This window comes from Tasmannia lanceolata, unplaced genomic scaffold (genome assembly GCF_043159265.1).
Source record: "Tasmannia lanceolata isolate RefF3 unplaced genomic scaffold, GAP_Taslan_0.1 ptg000029l, whole genome shotgun sequence".
Lineage (NCBI taxonomy): Eukaryota > Viridiplantae > Streptophyta > Magnoliopsida > Canellales > Winteraceae > Tasmannia > Tasmannia lanceolata.
The window spans coordinates 3,771,618-3,795,381 of NW_027518706.1; the positions used below are offsets into that span (position 1 = coordinate 3,771,618).

At 39.4% G+C, this 23,764-nt stretch overlaps 2 protein-coding genes and 1 pseudogene across 5 annotated transcripts in view; all 3 read left to right on the top strand.

Annotated features, from left to right (window-relative positions):
• Positions 1-23,764, top strand: part of LOC143859232 (receptor kinase-like protein Xa21) — a 72,027-nt gene that overhangs the window by 13,352 nt on the left and 34,911 nt on the right. The gene's annotated exons all lie outside the window — the stretch shown is intronic.
• Positions 1,003-3,034, top strand: LOC143859399 (uncharacterized). Its single transcript, XM_077370117.1, has 2 exons — positions 1,003-2,000; positions 2,527-3,034. Exons 1-2 carry the CDS (start codon positions 1,083-1,085, stop codon positions 2,533-2,535), a joined length of 927 nt encoding a protein of 308 aa, XP_077226232.1. The 5' UTR covers positions 1,003-1,082; the 3' UTR covers positions 2,536-3,034.
• LOC143859373 (uncharacterized) lies at positions 13,687-15,618 on the top strand (annotated as a pseudogene).

Sequence of the window (23,764 nt, forward strand, 5' to 3'; positions counted from 1 at the left end):
GTTGTATCTATTACCAAGCTATGCGCCAGTGCTGCAGTCGTAAACACTAGGCGTACTTGTGTTTACAGCAGCCGATGAGCAATGAAGCATACTATGTATAACACTAGGCGTACTTGTGTTATACATTTTAAGTATGGATCATAAGCATAGTACCCGATATATTGAGTCCGGAGCTCTACTTTCATTTTACATATATTATGTATATGAATATATTTGCTAACTTAGTGGAACCCAATTAGGATTTGCATGTGCTTATATATATATATATTGCATTCATATAAGGACGAACATGTGTTGCTTATACATGTTGGAGCCTAGATTTAGGAGCCTTGTCCTATTCATTGATTATTGTAGCTCACCGTATATGGCTACAACGCAGTCCTAGTACACTCACATGTCTGTCTTGAGTCAAGTGTCTTGACTTTGTGGGATTATATTTATGGCTGGTGCCCCTGGTTAGGATATATATGTATATATCTATATATTGATTATCAGATTGAGGGCCTACTCTTTAGTAAGGTTTCCTTGTCTAATCTAATCAGTTGTGTCAGTCCATTTTTCAGATCTAGACCCGACCAGTGGCTTTTACTTGCCCCTCTCATGGTCGTGGCCTCTCTGTTGTTCTATTTATTGAGATTATGTCCCTATATCTGTTGATTATAAGATCAGGACCTACTTTCTAGTAGAGATTTCTGACTTGGATCAATCAGTCATGTCTATGCATCTCTCAGATCTAAACCTAGCTAGTGGCTTCTACTTGTCACCCTCATAGCTACGGTTTATTCTTTGACTCGGTGATCATAAAATTCATTTGTTTTTATCCCTCAGATTGAAGCTTCATTTATCCATTCTTTAGCTGGGTCATATATTATTCAGATTGTTTTTCTTCTTTCGTCTTTAGATATGATCGACAGTTTGTCTGCTGTCTTTATGGTCATATTCTATTATTGATCTCTTTGATCGTTCAATTTTGACATCCATCTTCCAGATTTAGATCCGGTCTATGATCTACTTTTGTCATTTTGTGACCGTGGTCTCGTTTCTGAGTTTCTGATCATCTTTGATCAGTAGTGGAACATTCGATGTCATCCATAATATCCTTCTTATGCTTGATCGTTAAGTTCATTTTTATTCTTTATTTATTCGAAGTTATCTTCATTCCCTCATTATCCCGTCCTATCTTTGTGTCAGGTCTGATTATGGCAAACCTTTTGTTGGACAACTGGATAGCCGATACCATTAAAGCTCTTCCGCGTGAGCAGTCACAGAGAAATATGGCTGATCATTTCATCAATTCGTTCACCTATTTGAACAGTCGGGATATAAATTGGAAGTTTCTCCAAGCAGCTGCTAGACTTTGGGATCCTGTTCTTCATGTCTTCCGATTTGGCCGTTTTGAACTTTGTCCCATATTTGAAGATTGGTGTACCATGCTAGAGCTCCCATCTGAGGGACTCTGGATCAAACCTTCAAGGATAGAATCTCCTCATGGTCTGTTTTGTAAACTGTTCAAAAATGAGACTGTGGATTCTCTGCCATGTTTAACGGATACGTGCGTAAAAATTCAAGACTTTATTAAACTTTTTTCGAAAAACGTCGATCCTACTAACTCTCGTTTTCAGGATTGCCGACGTAATGCTTTGATTTTTATGGTCTTCGCACGTCATGTTCTTCGCAGAAATTCTCATGTCGCATCTTTGATACTATTGGGAGTGGTAGATCAGATCAATGAGGGGAGGAATCCTATCCCTACCATGTTAGCAGAGACCTTCTTGGGACTAGATCTTATTGCTTCCCAAGAGATCAAGGACAATTTCAATGGATGTGTCAAGTTATTGTATGTCTGGCTTGGTGAAAAACTTCAAATTCTTCAGCGACAAAACCAAAATCCATATACCCTGAAGAATTTCCATACATGGAAACCAATAGCCCATCAACCTCAGTCCATCGATGAATGGCACAATTGGTTGCAACATGTAGAGGAGAGTCAGTTTCGCTGGGTAAGTCATTCATGTTTCCATGTTTTTACATGCACTTACCCGCATTCATTTGTTTACCTCATGGGTACCGAGAAATCTTCCTTTTATGCACCCATGCGAATTCTCCACCAGATTACGGGAATTCCGTGTCCTCCCGGAATCATAGTCCCTCCTCTTTGTGAAGATCTCACTCCTGATCTTGTCCGATCCATTGTGGCTGCTTGGGGAAACAAAAATGTAGAAAGAAGGTTAGGTTTATCTCGCAAATTCCGACGTGGAGAAATATCGGAAAAGCCCGCAAGCAAAAGAGCTCGGATTGAGGAACCTTGAAGATCCGTATCATGTTTTGTTATTCTGATTTTTGCATTTCTCATTTTTGTGAGTCTGTTATCCAGTTGTGATTAGAGATTAATATTTTTCATCCTTTGTAATCACAATTCGAATTTTATTAATGAAAGTGTGTTTTTGTCTCTTTTGTCATTATTTGATTAAAATAGTTTATCTCGATTATCAAAATTTTAATCTAGTGTTTATATTTCCATATCAGGATTCTTGATTGAGCAGCCATTGCTCCTAAGAAAATCCTCGTTTCAAAATCAACCTGGTCCCGTCAGTCCGCTGATTCCAGGCTGAGTCGTTTTTCTTCCTCACCAATTTCTTTTACCTCCCCTGCATTACCTTTCTCCAATCTCCAGGAAATCCCTTCGCCCGTTCAATTTACTCCTGAACAGATGGCTGAATCTGCAAACGCTATAGCTGAGATGAGTGAGATGATGAAGGCTATGCTTCAACAGATGAATAACATGAATGAGGAGATAGCCCGCCTGAAAAATGACAGAGTCTACCTCCAGAGAGCATGTAGCTCAGCATCCATCAGTTATACCTCCTCCCCCTCCTGCAATGGCCGGGCCTGCGGTCTTGAACGTCGAAGACGATCTTGATAATGAGCAGTATGAAGAAGAGAATTGTCATCCTAATCTGGATAGAGCCAATGAGGGCAAAGCAATATCGGATAGGATGGATAGGCTGGCCCAAGAAATGGAAAACATAAAATTCCAAGGCCCGAAAAAGTTGAACATGGCAGATTTTATGTTATACCCAGGAGTCACACTGCCTCCTAGATTCAAGGTGCCGGACATGGATAAGTACGATGGGACAGGTTGTCCTAAAAGCCACTTAATGTCTGTCCTTCCGCTCCTTCAACAGCATGGTTTATCTCCAGATCAAGTTGCTCTTCTGTTCCCTAGATCCCTTGTTGGAGTGGCTAAGAAATGGTTCTTGAGCCTAAAGTCTGAAGAGATCCGAACCTTGGAAGACATTGCAAATAGGTTCGTCGAGCAGTTCTCCATGGAGGAGGGGATCGATGTGACCAAGAGAGATCTGAAGGCTTTGAAGCAGGGCCATAATGAAACCTTCACTTCCTTCATCCGTAGATGGAGAAGGAAAGCTGCCCAGATGACTCATCGGTTGTCAGATGAGGATCAGATCAAGATTGTGGTGAAAAATCTATCACCACAATATTACCACCATATGGCTATCCAATATTTCCTTGATTTTAACCATCTTATTAAGACTGGGACTCAGATAGAAGATGCATTGGCTAAAGGCCTGAGATCTAGAGTACCATCTGATGGCAGAGAAGGGAAGCGACCTGTGATGGCGCCGAAAGAGATCCATAATGTCAATTATGTCAGGCCGCCACCACCCAGAGTAGTTACTGAAGTAAGAAGGCCGACAATGGAGCAGAAGCCTCTTCGTCATTTTGATCCCCTTCCGTATTCTTTGTCCGTAGCTTTGAAGAAGCTATTGAAGGACAAGAAGATCAAGTTGCCTGACATTAAACCTCCTCCCAACCCGTTGCCAAGATCCTGGAGAGAAGATCAATTCTGTGATTACCACCGTAACACGGGCCATATCACTGATAGGTGTTTAGCTTTGAAACACCAAATTCAAAATATGATTGATAGGAAGGAGTTGTCAATCGAGTTACCAAATGTAACCAGAAACCCTCTTCCAACACATGCAATGCCGCCTCCACCTTCAGTCAATGTCATTTGCGCTGAAGAGTCTGTTATTGATCCTGCTTCCTTCATATGTGTTGTGGAATCCGAAGAACCCTATGTTTGGAAATTTGAAGAAGAAGATCAGTGTTCAGAATCCGAAAAACCCTATGTCTTATCCTGGAATGACCCTGATGTGGCTGGGCCATCAAACCAATCCTACATTCTCCAGTGTGAGGATGAAAAGAAAGAAAGCGAATCTCTGTATGTCTTAAGGGTGAGTGATGATGAGGAAGAAGAAATGCAAACCCCATACATCCTTAAGATAGATGATGAAGATTTGTTGCTATTGAACGATCAGTGCGATGAACTCCGCCACGTCACACGGGGTGGACGAGTCTTCAAACCAGCTGAGCTTAGAGTTGAAAATCCCGCTGAAGTTGCAAGAGGAGTTGATAGTCAGAGGCAGAAACAGAGACTTGATGAAGAAGAAGATAACCTGCTGAATCAGCTTAAGAAGACACAAGCTAATGTGTCCATTTGGGGTTTATTGATGGCATCGCCGAAGCACAGACAGGGTGTACTTCGTGAATTGAACTCGTCCCAGGTATCAGTTGAGATCACTCCTGACGAGCTGGTCGGTTTGGTGGCCATGACCAAGGCTTCAAAAGCCTTATCTTTCTCAGATGAGGACTTGCCTTCAGAAGGAAAGGATCATACTCGTCCTCTCAAGATTACCCTACTTTGCAATCAGAAGAAAGTATCAGAAGTACTGGTAGACAATGGGTCAGCTTTGAACGTGTGTCCTTTGAGCACTGCCACTACTCTGGGGTTTGGGCCTGAAGATTTTATTCCGTCTGAGCAGGGTATACTAGCATATGATGGTACTCGAAGGGATGTTATCGGAACATTGGCTACTGAGATTGTCATTGGAGGAGAAACCTTTGACATTGAATTTCAGGTGTTAGATATCAAGACTTCTTTTTGTCTGTTGCTTGGTCGACCTTGGCTGCACAAGGTTGGAGTTATCCCTTCCACACTTCATCAAAAACTAAAATTCATTCGAAACAATCGGGTGATCACAGTCAAGGGAGATCCCGAGCCAGAAGTCGGACAAATATCTCAAGAGCTTGTTACTGAAAACACAAGAGATATCAGTCTGACAGGATTTTCAGTGGAGGTTTCAGCTATCACCATGAAAGAAGCTATGAATGAAGAAATTATGTTTCTTTCTAGCACTAATACTCGGGTAGTCAAGATGATGCGCCGATTTGGGTATCTCCCAGGGGCAGGTTTGGGAAAGAATATGCAGGGTCCGACTGAGCGGCCCGAGTTGAAAGCATCTGATAGTTTGTTTGGGTTGGGATACAAGCCAACTCGCAAGGAGATACAAGAAATGAGAGCTTACATGTTCAAATGGGCCGAGTGTCGCCGCAAGGGTTTAGAATTTCCAATGGGACCCTTCAGTATGATAATGAATGGCAGATTCCGGAAAGAAGGAGCTGATTGCCCTTATTACGGTTTTTCAGAGCCATGGGTATGATGAGAGCGGGGTAAAGCTGCCTGGTCTTGAGATCTTCTTCGCAGATGAGCTGCCAGTAGACTTTTTCGGTAAGCAGATTGCAGAGGCAGTTGTGACAGAGGAATCAGATTTAGACTGGGTTGAGAACTTCGAACCGGAACTCTTGAATTCTTTGTTTCAGACCGAGGCACCAGTCATTGCTATGATTGGAAGAGATGCACCTTTTCTGAACCCAGAGGACTATATCACCCCAGCCGAGGGACCTCTGGATAACTGGACCTCACAGGTTATACCCCAAGTAATCCCTCAGTACATTCCAGTCCCTTCAAAAGAGTCAGTTATTTCAAAGTATGTGTCAGTTTCTGAGTCCGTCCTAGAGTCTGTCATTTCTAACTTTTCTTTTGATGCAGGTACTGTAGAAGTCGGGTCTACCTCTGGAGTGGGTGACAAGTCTGTCCTTGGTGGCGTTGAGTCCGAGTCTGAGGGCATATTCATTGATTCTTTGGCTGTACATGTTTCTAGTTGTGTCGATACTGATGTCGACTTATTTTTTCATCCTGTTTTAGAGTCTGTAACGCCTGATGTGGGCGAGTCATCTGATGTAATCATTGATTCTGATGAAATAAAAGATTCTTTTGCTTATATTCCTGTACTTGTCTCTTCTGCTGATTCTGCTTCTGAACTTGATCAAGTAACTACTAATAACAATCAAGACTCCCCCTCTAAAGAGGAAGCCGATGATACTCCCCTTGAAATCAAACGTATGATTCAACAAGAGGAGAGTCACCGAGCTAAACCACTTGAAGAAGAAATTGAAACCGTAAATATAGGTGATGAAACCTTAATTCGGGAAATACGAATTGGCAAAATTTTATCTCCTGAGGAGCGTGAAGAATTAATCACCTTGCTAAAAGAGTTTAAGGAGGTTTTTGCTTGGTCTTACGACGACATGCCAGGATTGAGTGAGGACATTGTCCAACACAAATTACCTCTAATCCCTGGCATCAAGCCGAAGAAGCAAAAACTCCGAAAGCTTAAAACAGAATGGGAGTTGAAAGTTCATGACGAGGTTAAGAAACTACTCGAAGTGAAATTCATCGAAGTAGTTGAATACCCTGAATGGCTTGCAAATATTGTACCGGTGCCCAAGAAGGACGGGAAAGTCAGGATGTGTGTCGATTTCAGAGATCTGAACAAGGCAAGTCCAAAAGATGATTTTCCGCTTCCGAATATTGATCTCCTGGTTGACAATACCGCTGGACATGCACTCTTATCCTTTATGGATGGATTCTCAGGGTATAACCAGATCAAAATGGTGCCTGAGGACATGATGAAGACGGCATTTATTACTCAGTGGGGGACATATTGCTACAGAGTGATGCCATTTGGTCTCAAGAATGCTGGTGCCACCTATCAGAGAGCTGCGACTACTCTTCTTCATGACATGATTCACAAAGAAGTCGAGGTCTATGTAGATGACATGATTGTCAAAGGCAGGACTCGGCCAGAGCATACAATCGCTTTGAGAAAGTTCTTCGAGCGAATCCGGAAGTTTCAACTTCGCTTGAATCCAAATAAATGTGTATTTGGGGTCACGTCAGGGAAGTTGCTTGGATTCATGGTCAGTGAAAGAGGAATCGAAGTGGACCCTCAGAAGATCAAGGCAATCCAAGAAATGCAACCACCAAAGACAGAAAAGCAGATTCGTGGATTCCTGGGCAAAGTGCAATATTTGAGGAGATTCATATCTCATTTAACTATGACGTGTGAACCCATCTTCAAGTTGTTAAAAAAGAATTCTTCCAAGAAATGGAATGAAGAATGTCAGGAAGCATTTGAAAAAGTCAAGCAATGTTTGTCTTTGCCGCCTGTTCTATCCCCAGTCATTCCTGGTCAACCATTGTTGATGTATTTGTCCATCACAGATACAGCAATGGGTTGTATGCTTGCTCAGCAGGAGGCAGGGTCTAAGAAAGAAAAGCCCATTTACTACATCAGTAAGAAAATGTTGGAGTATGAAATCAAGTACACTGTCTTGGAAAAGACGTGTTTAGCATTGGTCTGGGCGACTCAAAGGCTTAGACATTATCTTCTGTCGAACAAGATATTTTTGCTCTCACGGATGGATCCGTTGAAGTATTTGTTCGAAAAACCCGCTCTTACTGGAAGAACAGCCAGATGGTTGCTATTATTGTCTGAGTTTGACATCACTTATGTCACTCAGAAATCAATTAAGGGACGGGTCATCGTGAGCAGTTGGCTGATGCTCCTGTTGAGGAGAATGCTTTTCTGAAGGCTGATTTTCCTGATGAGGAGATCATGGACATTGAAGAAGAGACTCCGAGTTCCAAGTGGCTTATGTATTTTGACGGAGCTGTCAATAATCATGGTCAAGGAATAAGGGCTGTTTTGGTATCTCCAAAGAAGGAGTACATTCCATTATCCATTAAGTTGCAATTTGAGTGCACCAATAACATGGCAGAATATGAAGCATGCATCGCAGGACTTGAGGCAGCTTTGGCTTTGCGAATTCAAGACATCGATGTATTTGGAGATTCAATCCTGATCATTTGTCAAATAAATGGGGATTGGAAGACAAAAGAGGCGAGGTTGATCTCATATCACACTTATCTCGAATCTCTGGTCAAAAAGTTCAGGAATGTCACCTTCACTCATCTGTCGAGGACGAGGAATCACTTTGCTGATGCTTTAGCCACCCTGGCATCAATGTTGGACATTTCTGCTACAATGGAAGTTCAACCTTTAGCTGTAAGATTGCAATGGGCTCCAGCACATGTGAATGCCATTGAAATATCTGCCAGGTGTCCAGATGGAAAGCCATGGTATACAGATATCAGAAATTTCATTTCAGGCAAGGGGCATCCGCCTGAAGCTTCCAGCAAAGAGAGGAAAACTCTTCAGAAGTTCGCTGCCAACTTCATCATTTGTGGTGAAGAGTTGTACAGAAGGTCATTTGACGGTATTCAGCTTCTGTGTGTTGATGAAGATCAGGCTGCAGAGCTCATAGAACAAACACATGAAGGTGTTTGTGGTCCTCACATGAATGGTAAGATGCTGTCAAGGAAAATCCTTAGACTTGGTTTCTATTGGCCCTCAATGGAAACAGATTGTTTCGCATTCGTGAAGAAATGTCATAAATGCCAAGTCTATGCGAATCTTATTCATGTGCCTCCGTCAGAGCTGCATTCTATGACCTCGCCATGGCCATTCTCAGTATGGGGAATTGATATCATTGGCAAAGTCTATCCCAAATCGTCAAGTGGGCACGAGTACATCTTGGTGGCCATTGATTATTTCACGAAGTGGATAGAAGCTGCTTCATATGCTTCCATAACTTCCAATACAGTTGCGAAGTTCATCCGTGCAAACATCATTTGCAGATATGGAGTACCTCATGAATTGATTTCTGATAATGGATCTCATTTCAAGAAAGAAGTAGTGCACCTGTGCGAAGAGTTTAAAATCAAGCATCACAAGTCATCTCCTTACAGACCGCAGACAAACGGGGCTGTAGAAGCAGCGAATAAGAATATCAAGGTCATAATCAGTAAGATGACCGAGACTTATAAGGACTGGTCGAACAAGCTTCCTTTTGCTTTATGGGCTTACAGGACATCGATCAGATCCTCTACAGGTGTAACTCCATATTCTCTAGTGTATGGAATGGAAGCAGTCCTCCCTGTTGAAGTGAGAATCCCGTCCCTAAGAGTTATGATGGAAGCGAATCTGTCAGAGTCTGAGTGGGCAAGAGCTAGACATCAGGAATTACAGATGATTGATGAAAAGAGGTTGAGAGCCTTGTATCACATCCAAGGGTATCAGAGAAGAATCGAAAGAGCCTTCAATAAGAAAGTCAAGGTCCGAGAGTTGAAGCCAGGAGATCTCGTCTTGAAGTCTTACAGGGCACCGGTGTTTGATCCCAGAGGGAAGTTCAGACCAAATTGGTCTGGTCCTTATATTGTTGATGAAGTCCTGCCTGGAAAAGCCGTAAGACTCCTCAATGAAAATGGAGAAAAATTAACAGAACCTACAAACCTGGACCAACTAAAAAAGTACTATGCTTAGATACACCAGGAGGCTGTCTTTGATCGATCAAAACTCAAAAGCCAACAACCTCAAAGTCAAAAACCATTTGCAAACACTTTGGGCCTAAATAAAAAAAAAAACTTTCATTCTTTGATAAACTCAAACCAGGGGCATCTTTTATGACTTGCGTCATAAAAGATAATAGCCTGAACTACGTCATGACCTGATCCCTCTCTACAGGATACGTAGGTAGCCTGATCAATTCGGGTTCGGTCAAATCCTTCAAACCTTTCAAATCCTTAAAAAAAAAAGGAGGAAAGAAAGAACAAAATAAACAATTTTTGAAACCCAAATGGGCGAACTACGCGGACCTGATTCCCATTTCTTTGGGGATACGTAGGCAGTCTGGAGGGCCAGATTCGGTCAAATACATGAAAACTTACCAAATGTTAACCTGTTTGAACCCAAGCCTACCTAAAAGTCCTTCTGGTGTACTTAAGCCTAGGTTTGTAGAGAAACAGAAAGAAAATAAAAAAAATAATGGAGTCTTAGACCCGCTAGACTGAAAACCCGCAAGGGCGGTCTAGGCAAAAGTTAGGGTCATTTGCCCGCTAAGCTGAAAACCTGAAAGGGTGGCTTAGGCAAAAATTAAGGCATGCGGTCCGCCAAATCGAAAACCTGAAAAAGCGATTTGGTCATGGCAGTGACTTCATAAAGGACAGAACCTCTGAAAGCCAGCAAGACTTTCATTTCTTCGGCGGCACTACTTCAAAGTCTGAGTAAACACCGACAGGAATTCTTCTGACACTCTCAAGGCTAAGGGGTTAAGACTAAGCAATCCAAGGGAATAATAACCATGATGGAAATACCGGAAAAAAGAATGAAACACCTTTAAATACGGTTTTCAAAAGATTCTAAGAGTGGTAGACTGTACCATTTTTAAAAAAATACTTATCAGACTAAGAAGCAGATTCAGTCTCTCTTAGAGTTTAAGTCATTGTGCCCGTCGAAGTCCTCGTTTGCTGGTTGTCCAAGTCTTTTCTATGTTGAGTCAAGTTTAAACTCCAAAGTCATGTGTATTTAGTATCTTTCCCAAGGCTGGGGTGATGAAAAAAAAAATGATGAATTTGTATCCCCTCAAGGGTGATGCGCAGCAGAGTGAAGTTCAGAAGATGATTGATTCTCAAGTCCATATGGCAATCTTCAAGCCCATATGAAATGGCAGAGATCGTCATAATTGAAAGGCAATTGTCGGGCAGATACAGCCTGTTGTAAACCTGAAAGCTTTGTAACCTCAGATATTCAATGAAATGAAAATTTTTGACTATTTCCTGTATTTTGCTCTCTTATGAATCTGTCATGGAAGTATTTCATACTAGGGGCATCTTTTATGACTCACGTAATAAAAGATATCAAGCGTGATGATAACTGGGATGACTATTCTCAGCAAAAGAAAACCAGAGAAGCTTGAGTGCAATCTTTTCTTTTGAAGTCCAGTTTTTAGAAAATCTTATCCCTAGCGGAGTCTAGAATTTGCTCCCCAACCTTCAACCCTCAGCAAAATGTTTTTCACTCATTCTAAAAGGGTCAATACCTGAAATTTTCTTCAAGTTCCTTGAGTTTTATCTTCGGCAAAGATCATGCATTTTCAATCATTCTTGGCAAAGAATGACTTATTCACCTTGTGAAATCGATCAAAGTTGGTCATTTCTTCAATCGTTTCAATGAATTTTCCTTTCATTTAAAAAATATATGTCTGCCAATGGCTCCGCGATTTGGAGTTTGGTCATTTCTTTCACCATTTGAAAGATTTTAAAAGTTGTTTTTGCCAATGGCTCCGCGATTTGGAGTTTGGTCATTTCTTTCACCATTTGAAAGATTTTAAAAGTTGTTTTTGCCAATGGCTCCGCGATTTGGAGTTTGGTCATTTCTTTCACCATTTGAAAGATTTTAAAAGTTGTTTTCGCCAATGGCTCCGCGATTAGGAGTTTGGTCTTTTCTTTCACCATTTGAAAGATTTTAAAAGATGTTTTTGCCAATGGCTCCGCGATTTAGAGTTTGGTCATTTCTCTCATCATTTGAAAGATTTTATTTCACATGGCATTCCAAGTCCATTTTCACATGGCATTCCAAGTCCGTTTTCACACGGCATTCAAGGTATTCAAGTCCGTTTTCACACGGCATTCAAGGTATTCAAGTCCGTTTTCACACGGCATTCAAAGTCATTTAAGTCCATTTTCACATGGCATTCTAAGTCCGTTTTCACACGGCATTCAAATCATTCCAAGTCCGTTTCCAACCGGCATTCAAGTCCGTTTCTACACGGCATTCAAATCCATTTTCTCTCCGAATTTCAAGATCATTTACAATCAAATCTGTCATGTAATATTTTGCAGGAGAGGCTATCTCACTAATATATCAATTGTTGAGTTAAGAGTTGGAGAGAGACTATCTCACCAGTGTTTGCAGAGTCAGAGTCCGGTGAAAAGCTATTTCACCCATTTACATTGTGAGTATCATTTTCAAAAATCCAAAATTTTACAACTCTTTAATTTTAGGCCAGTCAAAATGTGCTGTCTGTTCAGCTTTGACATTCGCGTGACAAACACGCTCTGCCAAAGAGGGGCATCTGTAGACACCCCATTTTGACTGTGCTCTAAACCTTTCAAGTTTGACCTAAACCCCATCAAATGAATGAGTTAAGGTCCCAAGCTTCACCCTAGGTTGGATTATGGTTTTCTCTTCCCCCCTGCAAAATTTCATCGAGATCAGGGTTCGTTTGCTTAGCGAGCAGATTGAGAAGATATGTGTAGTGCAAGGAGAAGGTGGCCCGCATTGTTTCCTTGATTTACCCCAAAAACCTTGTATTTTAGAAAAAACCAAACCAAATCAAGCCCCTAAGTGCCCATGAATACATTTTTAGAAGCCTTATAACCTCAGAAAAATCCTCGCAAAATTTCAGAAAGTTTCGCCAAAAAAATTCGGAAAAGACAAGCGGAGTTAGTGCAGTTATCAAGCTGTAAGGGGGTGAATCATCCGGTCAGATTCGCGCATTTGTGCAATTATCAAATAGTAGTGCCGTTATCAATTTCCTTTTTGCCTATAAAGATAAAAAAATTTCGTTTAGAAGAGAAGAGAATTTTTCCAGATCTGGAATTTTCGAAATCCCGAGATCCATTTCCCTCTTCTTCTCCGTTTGTTTTCCGGCGAAGCTCCGGTCATGATCCATTTTCTCCGGCAAGGTGACTGGAATTTCGTTTATTTTCACCATGATGTCTGACTATCCTCTTCAGCCATTACTCTGTAACTCTAACTTCAGCTGAGAAAACCTAATCTTTCATGCTTCTTTTCCGATCGAAATCCGGTGAGATTACGATCATTTTTTGATCAGATTCTTCTTCCACAAACCTTTGTAACCTATTCTATTATCAAGATCTAAACCCTAGCTCCTCTGAAATTCCTAGATTTGTAATTTTCCCTAAATTCCTAAACCCTAATCTCTCTTCCTTTCTTCTCCGGCAAATCCACCTCCTCCGGTGAGCTTGAGCTCCGGCCGATCATCTTTTCCCACAAGTTTACTAGATCTGTGAGAAAGAAAGAGAGAGAAAGTGTGTTCCGATCATCTTCTCCGGTGTGCTCCGGGAATTAGAGTTCTTTGATTGGCTATCACGGTGGAAGAGTAAGGGAATCAGATCTTGCATTGAATTCGTAAAAAAGAAAATCAGGTCATTCTCTTCTCCAGATCTGGTTCTTTTTCTCTTTTTACCTGCAATTCTCGTTGAAATTTTTTTAGATCTTACGCATTTTTTTTGAACAGGACATCGTATAAATCTCGTTTTCATGCTTTTTTATATTCTTTTCCTTGCCGTGTGATGTAAATTTGAATACGGAGATTTTATCGATCTCTATCTGCATTTTCGTTGAATCCTCCATAGATCTTGTAAATGGAGAGTTTCTTCGATGTTCTTGGGTACTGGAAGTTTGTTTAGACAAATTGGATATACATAGTGAGAAATCTTTCCGAGAAACAAGAATTCGTTATGTTGAGAGTCAGCTAATGTAAATTAAGCGTTTGATTCTACAGAAGCTTCTGGTGTATGTTTGAAATATACTTTGGATTGTGAAGATCTTGTAAAAGATGGAGGTTTCTAGTGGAAATATTTGTAGAGTTGCTTTGGATTCTTCGGAAAATGAAGGATCTGAAGAATCAGGGTTACAGAGCCCGAAATTCGAACTCTCTGGATGTGGTATCCCGCAGAGCTTTGGTTCTGGCCAACGTTTTTACTCAATGAATGCACTGGAGATCTTGGGAGAAACCATTAGGATCCTTCGTTTCAATTCCATAGGTTTCGTGGTGATAGTGGCAGTGCTTATTTGCCCCATATCTGCAATCATCCTCTCAAATTCACTAGTCAATCAGTCCTTTGTAAAGAGATTATCCATTAGATTTTTGTTGATCGCTTGGTCGAGTGGACTTCCTTTGAATCATATAGTCAAGCGGTCCTGCCAACGTTTATCCGAAATGGTTGTCTCCCGCATATTCTGTTTCCCTCTATTCATCTCATTCTCTCTGTTATCCAAAGTCACGATTGTCTACTCAGTAGCCTGCACATATTCTGGTAGAAAGGTTGTTACTTCCAAGTTCTTTGCTGTTGTTATCAAAATCTGGAGGCGTGTATTTTCAACATATCTATGGGTGTGTATGATGGTTGTGGGTTGCCTAGTCTTGTTTCTCGTTCTCTTGGTCACTGTCTGCAACACATTTGCAATGTTAGGTTTTCCTTCGGAGCTAATTCTCTACCCCGCATTTGTAGTGGCAGTTGTATTTTAAGTGGTTTTCGTTCATGCGATTATTGTCTGTAGTCTTGCCAGTGTCATATCTGTTTTGGAAGAGGTATCAGGACCACAGGTTTTAGTTAGGTCAGTTTTTCTGATAAAGGGTCAGACTCATGTGGGGCTTCTGATATTTCTTAGATCCTCGATCGGGATGGCTTTTGTAGAGGGGTTGTTTGAGCATCGAGTGAAGACTCTGGAATATGGAGACGGGTCTTCCAGGATATGGGAGGGACCTCTGTTGGTGATTATGTATTCCTTCGTGGTGCTCATTGATTCTATGATGAGTGCAGTGTTCTACTTTACTTGTAGATCTTCTAGTATGGAAGCATTGGTTGGAGATGATCAAAACCTTGAAGAATTAAACACAATTTCCCCTTGATCCAACCTGCTGTTGTCATTTAGTAGCCTTATCATTGCTAGGGCGATGAAGGCGATAGCCCAAGCCCATCTTTAGATGGATTTACCTGGTCATGGTAGTCCCCCCTTCTTTCTTCTTCACTCTCTATAGACTTACATAGTCTTTAGAAACCTTTAGAATTTGTCCTTTCATTGCAAGGGCAATGAAAGAGTCATCTAGAGCCTTCTCTTAGGAGACAAGCTGTGTCTCAGAAAAATCAAACCCCTTTTGGAGATAGGCTTTGTCTCATCGGCCCCACTATTTGCACAAATCTGCTTAAATTTCACTCTCACAGTTTTTACATTTGAATCTGCACAAGTTGATGCCCTGTTATGTATTAAAATTTGTACAAATTGAAAATATCATTTAATGTGTTTCTATAATCTGTTGGAAATTTATTACTTCTCTTTCATACTAAACTTTGAGTTAGGGTTCGAAGACGGTAATAAATGGGTTGTTCAGGTGAGATTATCTCAAAGCTTATTATATTCATTCCTTATTATTTAAATGAATTGTTAATAGGAAGGAGGAGATCAGATGACTACTCTATTCGATATCATCGACATGAGTACTGTCTGATCTCAAGGCGGGATTAGAAATATTATCATGTGTATATGATATCAGATGATTACTTTGGCATCATCTGATTTCATTGGAGTCCCCGTATTGGGGTTTGTGGTTGGTTTTGAAGTGTTTTGATATTGTTTTTACTTTATTAGGCTATCCAGCGGCTGGTCTGGACTAATTAATGTTATTTATCATTTTATGATTGCTATTAGATTGTATATTCTTCTTTGCTTAGCACTTGATTTATTCTTAGAATAAAATTTGCGATTATCTGGTAGCCTTTTCTTCTCTTTTTGATAGACTAACACAGTCTTATAGATTTCTGTTAAAATTCTTTGATATTAGAATTCCCTCTCGTTGCAAGGGCGATGAAGGCGCTAGCCTAAGCCCATCCTTAGGGGACTCGCTTAGTCCAAATAGCATTCTATTTTCTCAAAAGACTTGCCTAGTCTTTTAGATCCAAATCTTTGGAGACAGGCATTGTCTCATTAATGAATCAACCTGAGTTAACCTCTAGAAGACTACCTCTAGTCTCATAGGTCTTAAACCCTCCTTTTTGTGCGTCGTTTGGTTTTGGGAGAACACCCTGCCCGGCTTGGCAACATACCCCTTACCCTTATGGGTATTGGGTTGCACATTTGTTGCACCCTAGGGCTAGGTAGCTGTCCGGCCCGGCTGGGTGTTTTACCTTTGCCAAATATGCACAAGGTCTCTTTTTCCTTGTTAGTATTTTTCTCTATCCTACCTCTGTGTCTAAGAGACTTACCTAGTCTCATTTTCTTGCTAAACCTCCTCTTTGTGCGTCATTTGGTTTTGGGAGAACATCCTACTCGGCTTGGCAACATACCCCTTACCCTTATGGGTATTGGGTTGCACATTTGTTGCACCCTAGGGCTAGGTAGCTGTCCGGCCCGGCTGGATGTTTTACCTTTGCTAAATATGCGCAAGGTCTCTTTTTCCTTGTTACTTGTGAGTTTTATCTTAGCTTGATAGTCTCACTAGCACCCTTCTTTATCTCTTTTTCTTTTAGGAGACAGGCTTTGTCTCATTAGCACCTCCTTCTTAGAATCCTATTTTCAGAGTCAGTCCTTAGCCTAGGAGTCTGTCCTTAGCTAGAGAGTCTGTCTTTCTTTCAGGAGTCAGTCCTATCATCATAGGGGTTAGGATTTTATCCAACCTCTCATCAAATCTTGTGTTTTTCTATCCGTTCTTGTAAGGTATATGATGCTGTCCAACCCTTGCAGAGTTGTTATTCTGTTCTTTTCCCCCGCAAAGCATAGGATGCTGTCCAACCTTTGCGGGATATCAGGAGTCTGTCCTCCCCTTATGATGATAGGATTTGTCCCCCCTTGAGTCAAAAATACTTAAAAACAACAAAAACATCTAAAAAACCAAAAATCTCAAAAATCTTGAGTCATTAGGAGTAGTTAGGAAATCTGTTCCGAACTACGTTGGCTTGATCCCTTTCAACAGGGTACGTAGTGCAGCTTGGGATCCACATCCCAAGTCCAGCCAAACCTTTAAAAATAAGCATTTTAAATCTTTCAAAATTACAAAAATCTTTCAAAATATTGTTTTCTTCGAAAGGATCTTCCTTTAGAGTTAGGAAGTTATTCTAGTTAGAGAGTTTTTTAGTCGGGAGTTGCTCCCTCGTTCGTTGTTTGTTTGTTGTGTGTTTCATTTGTTTGTGTTAGAGTTAGGAGTGAGTCCTAGCTAGGAGTTTTACGCCTCCGTCCGGTCAGTTGGCGATCCACATCGCCAATTGATGACTAGGTCTAAGATGCGATAGATCCTACTGTTTTCCTTAGGATATACAGCTTAGTTACAAATAGATTATAGGAACCACCTGCATTAGCTTAGAGCTAACCTGTATTTAGTTAGGGCATATAGGGTGTCCTAAAATCTACAATCCATTGGAATTTAAATAATCACACAAGAAACTTTAAGAACTAGTCCGGTCTTTTAGATCGAGTCTAGGATAGAGGTCTAGATGTCTTAGGCATCATAGCTTAGAATAGGTGCGAAGAACTACGTTGCCTTGATTCTCGTGGAGGCGGGGATACGTAGGCTTCTTTGGATGAACATCAGATCATCTAAAGACTCGGGCCTAGGTATAGATTAGAGTCTTAGGGTTGTATGGTATCGAGTCTTTTTCTATGTTTTGCAGTGTTTTCTTACTTTATTGCGCAGACCTTACACTTTTTTGGTGTGTCATGCATGTGTTTGTTCATCAGAACTTAGACACCCATTAGGCATGTCACTTATAACCTAGCTATGCTTAGGTGACACATGTTTCTTTTATTTTATCTTGTGTGCCTTTGATTTCATCTCCGAGACATGCATGATTAGATAGACGTCTTCTCGGAGATATTCATTCCCATTCCATATGATTTTCGCCCAAAACTCTTCAAAATTATTAAGTAAATGGCATAAGAGACCAGGTGTTTGCACTTGGGCGGATGAGGTGCTCTTTAGACCTTCCGAATTCGTAACCAGGCACGAACCCTTATTTTATATCTCTGGTTATCCGTTGCAACAGAGCATAGTATGGGATCCAGGGCCCATTTGCCTTTTTCCTTGGATGGCGACTCTTCTTTGTTTAAGATACGCCTCGAATCTGGGCTAGTCCCCGAATCGAGAGGTATCTCACCTTTTATCGCCACTCATGCTGTGAGAGGCACATTCTTTTGAGAGTTCTTTGGTAGAGCTCTCCATTCACGTGGATGATCCATAGAGACTTCGCGCGTGGGGCACGTCCTCCGCCGCCCCTCTCTCGGATCGGGGTCCACAGATGGGCAACATCAATTAGGAAGTTTAAACTTCATTCAAAGATTTAACATAGCAATTGACATAGCTTTTGCGCTGGATTATCTTCACCATCATTGTCATACACCGATTGTTCATTGTGATCTAAAGCCAAACAACATTTTTCTGGATGAAGACATGAATGCTCATGTGGGTGATTTTGGGTTAGCCAAGTTTTATCCAAGAATCATTCATAGCTCATCTGAAGATCAAAGTAGCACAATTGGATTAAAGGGAACTATTGGGTACATTGCTCCAGGTACTAATTTTATCAATTTTCGTCATGCAATCTATTTTCAATGAGTTTTATAAAGTATTTCTCACTTATTAGGTATATAATGTTGCAACAAAGGCTAAATTAGCACCCTTGAACCAAAAAAACTACTGGATAGCATATCAATATTTATTGACAGAGTATATAGGAATGTTATTTTACATACAGTAGTCTCGTACATGTCATTCTAATAATAGGCGGCCTTTTTCGTACCTATGATCATGAGTTCTATATGCAAAATAGTCGTGTAGAAAATGCTGATCATGTAAATGGTTAAAAAGTTATAATTTGGAAAAAATTCGGAGAAGTAATTATTCAATAAAATATCAAATATTATTAAAAAATAATGAGAAATTTTGTAAATAAATTTCCAAAAAACCCATGACTAATGTTTCTCAACAAAAAATAACCCTAAGATTTGGGTAGTTACTAATATCACTGTTAATTTCTAAAATATTTTTTAACATGTCGTACCCTTTGTAAAGCATGGCCTATTCTTTTAGATGAGCATGTATTAGAACGTGGCAACTCCATAGTGTTACATTTAATATGAATTAATCTGTGTTACGTAAAATAGTAGCATTGTCATATTATAAAATGATCGATTATAAGTTTAATTTTTATTGCTTATATTTTTTGGGTCTTTAATGTGGCTAGCGAAAAAGCTTATGTTGAAACCTCTTTGTGTGGCATACGACCTACACTTCCCTCTAGACCTCAGTGGAGGATGGTTCCCCACACTTAGAACCCTTCCTTTCTTTCTGATAAATAGTTGTTTCTATTAATCCCCAGTCATTCATTTCAACTTTTGGGGATTTTTTTCATAGAACAGTGGTTTGGAAGAAATATGAATTAGGTTCTCCAAAAGAGCTTGAGCACATGACAAGCGACAGTTTCCTAGCCTGGTTAGATGGTTCTAGACAGAGTCATGTCCGGGACTTAGGGCCCATAATCCCTATGTGGTGATCCTAGAGTAATAAGTGGTGCATTACCTCATTCCTTCTAGGATTGGCTCACCCCTCGCATTTCTCTCAAAATATACCACTCTTCATGGAGGCAGTGCATGTTTCTAATCCAAGGAATTTTTGGCAATCCTCGGAAGAGAAAAGAGGGAGGAATTGGTAGAATAATGATATAAAGTAAATTTAGGCAATTGATTGGTGATTTTGGTAAGGCTACTTATATCCGCACAATTGTCCTTTAATGAGTCAAACTTACCTTGTTTTTATTGTTTAACCAGCTATCAAAAGTTGTTACAATTCTAAAAAAATCTCTCAGTAGCCCATTAGAAAGTGTAAAACAATTTGAGTCTTCCTCATTATGAAAACATGATCATGCTAATTATCCTAAATTCCTTTTGCCAATTATCCAAAATTTAAGGTGTTCGATAAATATAAGTCAAGGAGGTTTGTAAAAATAATTACTAATAATAAATACGAGACTTTTGGAATAAAGTTGTGACTGAAATAGTGTTTCCCTTGGAAAGGAACGTAAAATGATGCCATTTCCCTTTTCGAGACACGTTTGGTTGGCTTGCACTATTCATTCTACTTCCTTGTGTTTAATGGATTTTTCAACAAGTGCCTTTTAAGCTGCCTCTCCCAAGTCAACATGAAAGTGAAATCAAAGATGATATTTACAACTATTTTGTTTGTAACTAGAAAATGACATCATTTCACTTTCCTCCTACTTCTACCTATTTTTTACCTTATAATTAGTATGAGGTTTAATTTGATCTACTTTTGTAGTGCTTTTGCATGTGCAATCAATGAGACTTGGTTGGTTTCCGATGAAAAAATCATGTTGAGAAATTATCATGTTCCAAAATTGGCTAATAGTTTTGAGTAATACATAGTGGAATGCTATTCATCACTCACATGACTTGATTGGCCAAAACCCATTTGATATGGATTCTTCTAAATGGGTAAAGTACCTATGTGGGACATGTACGTCTCAAATTGCAGCAGTCTCTAAGACAGTTCTAGATCTGTTTTGTCTGTTTTCTGTTTTTTCTAGATGCTACTGCGGCAATTTTATAATTATCGCACATTTTGAATTTTACCCATCCTATTAATAATTTTCTTAAAAAGAAATAGAACATTATATCTACTTAACTTATTAATAAATATGTTGATGGTTAAAATAATATTATTATGTGAAAAAAATTAAAATTTGACAAATAATTAAAATACTTTGGCGAATTTACAAATCATTCTTTTTGAGGTTTACTAAATTTGACACTAAATACCCATGTCAGATTCTAACACTCGTACCTATACTAATGCAACATAGGACATTACTTCTATATTTTCTTTCATTGTGCAAAATCGTTTCTCATGTGTTTCTCTAAAAATTCTAGACTCTTTCCATGCAACTTAGGTTTCGAAATGTGAAGAGATCATTCAATTATGTATCATCTCTTTGATAAAATTTCTACCTTTTTTTCAAAATCAAACCTCATATTTACTTTTAGTTTCTAACCGGTATCTTATATCCTTTATCACAACAAAAAGTGTAAAAGATGTGTGGAATTGCAGAATATGGGGCAGGTGGTCATGTGTCCACAGCTGGAGATGTGTATAGCTATGGGATTCTTTTATTGGAGTTTGAAAGCGACCCACAGATGACATGTTTAAGGATGGGCTAAGTCTTCACAAATTTGTCCAGTTGTCTTTTCTTGATCGAGTAATGGAGATTTTGGATCCATTAATCTTTTTGGAAGATGATGAAGAAAGAGCTACACACATTGCTGAGAATTACAATGATAAGATGCGTCGTTTGCAGGAGTGTTTGGAACCTTTAGTGAGGATTGGAGTGGTGTGTTCTGCAGAATCTCCGAGGGAACGAATGGAGATGGGAGACATTGTAAAGGAAATGTGTTCTATTAGAAACGTATATCTTGGTGCCGGGATATATCCATAGAGAATGATGAAATAAGGCCTTATTTATCAGTGAAGATTCATCTTACCTTAGTAATTTTTGAGATACTATGGAAAAAAATAATATGGACAAAGATTAATATCTTATATATTATTTCTTCGATATGTTTGTGAGTTAATGGTATATTATGTGTTGTGGTTAGTGGTGCCACTTGCAAGTACTGCTTTTTTCTCATATCTATATTTTCTCCACTTATTAATACAAAATTACTATCAGATCTTGATTGTGAAGGTATCCATTGCAATACATTGATCATTCCATCATGAATTAAAAAAACATCACAAAGGATCTTTTGATCATATGGGATATTTAAGGAAGATGATTACCAGGCCATTAATTAAATCAAGGTAGCTATGAACCATGTTGGAAATTAAAGACAAGTTTGTGGAAGAAGGCTTTATCCTTCATTCTCCATTTTTCTCCTTTCATTTGAATTTGTATGTGATGAATGTGTTTCTTCACATTCAGTCTTGGAGAAACCCTCTCTCCAAGTTTGTGTGGAGTGAGATAGGCCTATTTTGATGAGAAACACTCTCACCTGTTTTTTCTCCTTTCACTCTCCTTTGAATTTTTTAGGTTTTGTTTTGCTTTCTCTTTGATTTTTCCTTCCTTTAGGTAACCCCTTGATTTTTTATGTTATTCGACTCATCACGCACAAACCAATTAATTAATCTTGAGGAATAAAGGCGTTTTATATTACTCCGTGATGTGTAATATAGAACCATTTATAGGAAGAATAAAGCCTGGAACTATTGTCCTAAAAGATCAGTGAAGAATACCCCGTTTTAGGAAGGGTCAATGATACAACACCACCTTCTACTCTATTCTAATCACATGAAAATTAGAAAAGAGTTTTCCAATCCAATCCATTGAGGGATGATTAATTGAGTTTGAGGTTTCAGATTTTAGATTGGAGATTGGTGGGTTTTCTGTCAAACTATAAGAGAAGTAAAAACAAACAGTAGGTAACAAAAGACAAAAGCCACTTATAGTTTGTTTTGCCTCACTCTCCCACTTCCAATTCCATTTTCATGATAGTGTTTTGACGAAAACAAAACCCCTTCAATTGAAGTTTGAAACCATATCCACCTGACACTATTTTTTTAGGTGTGATTCTATATTCAAATCCTTATCAGGAATCCTAAGGAACTTACCTCCTTAAGCAAGAAGCTACTTCCATCCATGCCTTCCATTTCTTTGAGGATGAACTTTTTTAATTTATGTTTATCAATAGCCATCCTCAAAAGCATCCTTTTTCTCAAAAATGTAATTCAGCAAAAAAGGAGAGAGGAAAAATTCGAGTTTAATACGGTATTGGTTCAATAAAACGTAGTCAAGAAAACGATAACAATGGAGTTTTACTATAAAAAAAAATTAAACTTAGTATTAAATGGCAAACAAATAACATGCATTTTTTTCCCAATTGCTAACTATGGTCCCACAAGGATTCTAGCACATTTGGACTCTAACCCCACTACAATTCTAGGGGTTAGTCTCCTACTTGTACTTTTGGGGTTGAAAATTTATGAAGTTGTCAATATTCTAGTGTTTTTTTTGTTGTTGTCAAAATGTATGGAATTTATCATTACATTCCTTAGATTTATTAGTTTGTTAAACATGTTGTGAGTGTTTTCATGAATAATATTCCAGAGACATTTTCCTTCTCTAGTGGATCCTAGTGATTATCTTCATATTATTTACCAGTCACAAACTTTACGTTCACTTCGTTGCATTAGTTGGTATCACAGCGAGGATTAACCTAGTCTAAGGGTAAACTAAGTCAGAGATTACAACTTTAAAAATGATTACCATGGAGAAGTTCTTCTGAGGGCTTAGTGCATAAATCACATTAGCACATGACGTGTTTTCACTATCTTGTATAAGATACTAAAATTAGTTATAATTTATTTGGATAATCAAATTCGATTTACGTATTGATTATTGTATAACAACTCTTTTCTGCCCCTGGAGCAAATTCCTAGCTCCGTCCCTGCTCGAAACTAATGGAAATTTGTAATGGGGATTGTGGAAGTGTAGGAATAATATGAGTGAATTATAAGGGTGTTTGTGAAGGTGGGAGTGAAGAATGGAGGGAGGGGATGGATTTCAAAAGGTTGTTTGAAGGTTAAAGAAATACCCTACGAATAACAAGAACACTTTAAACAAGATTAAATGCTACGATAAATTTTGCGCAATCAAGAGATGGAGAAGGGATGCAAGGTCATTGGTGAAGAGTCGCTTAAACACATCTCACGCCACACAAACGGCCATTCCCAATTACGCCGTAAACCCTTTGGAGAAGTTCACCTCAAGGTCTAACTCTCTCTCTCTCTCTCTCTCTCTCTCTCTCTCTCTCTCTCTCCCCCTCTCTCTCTCTCTCTCTCTCTCTCTCTCTCT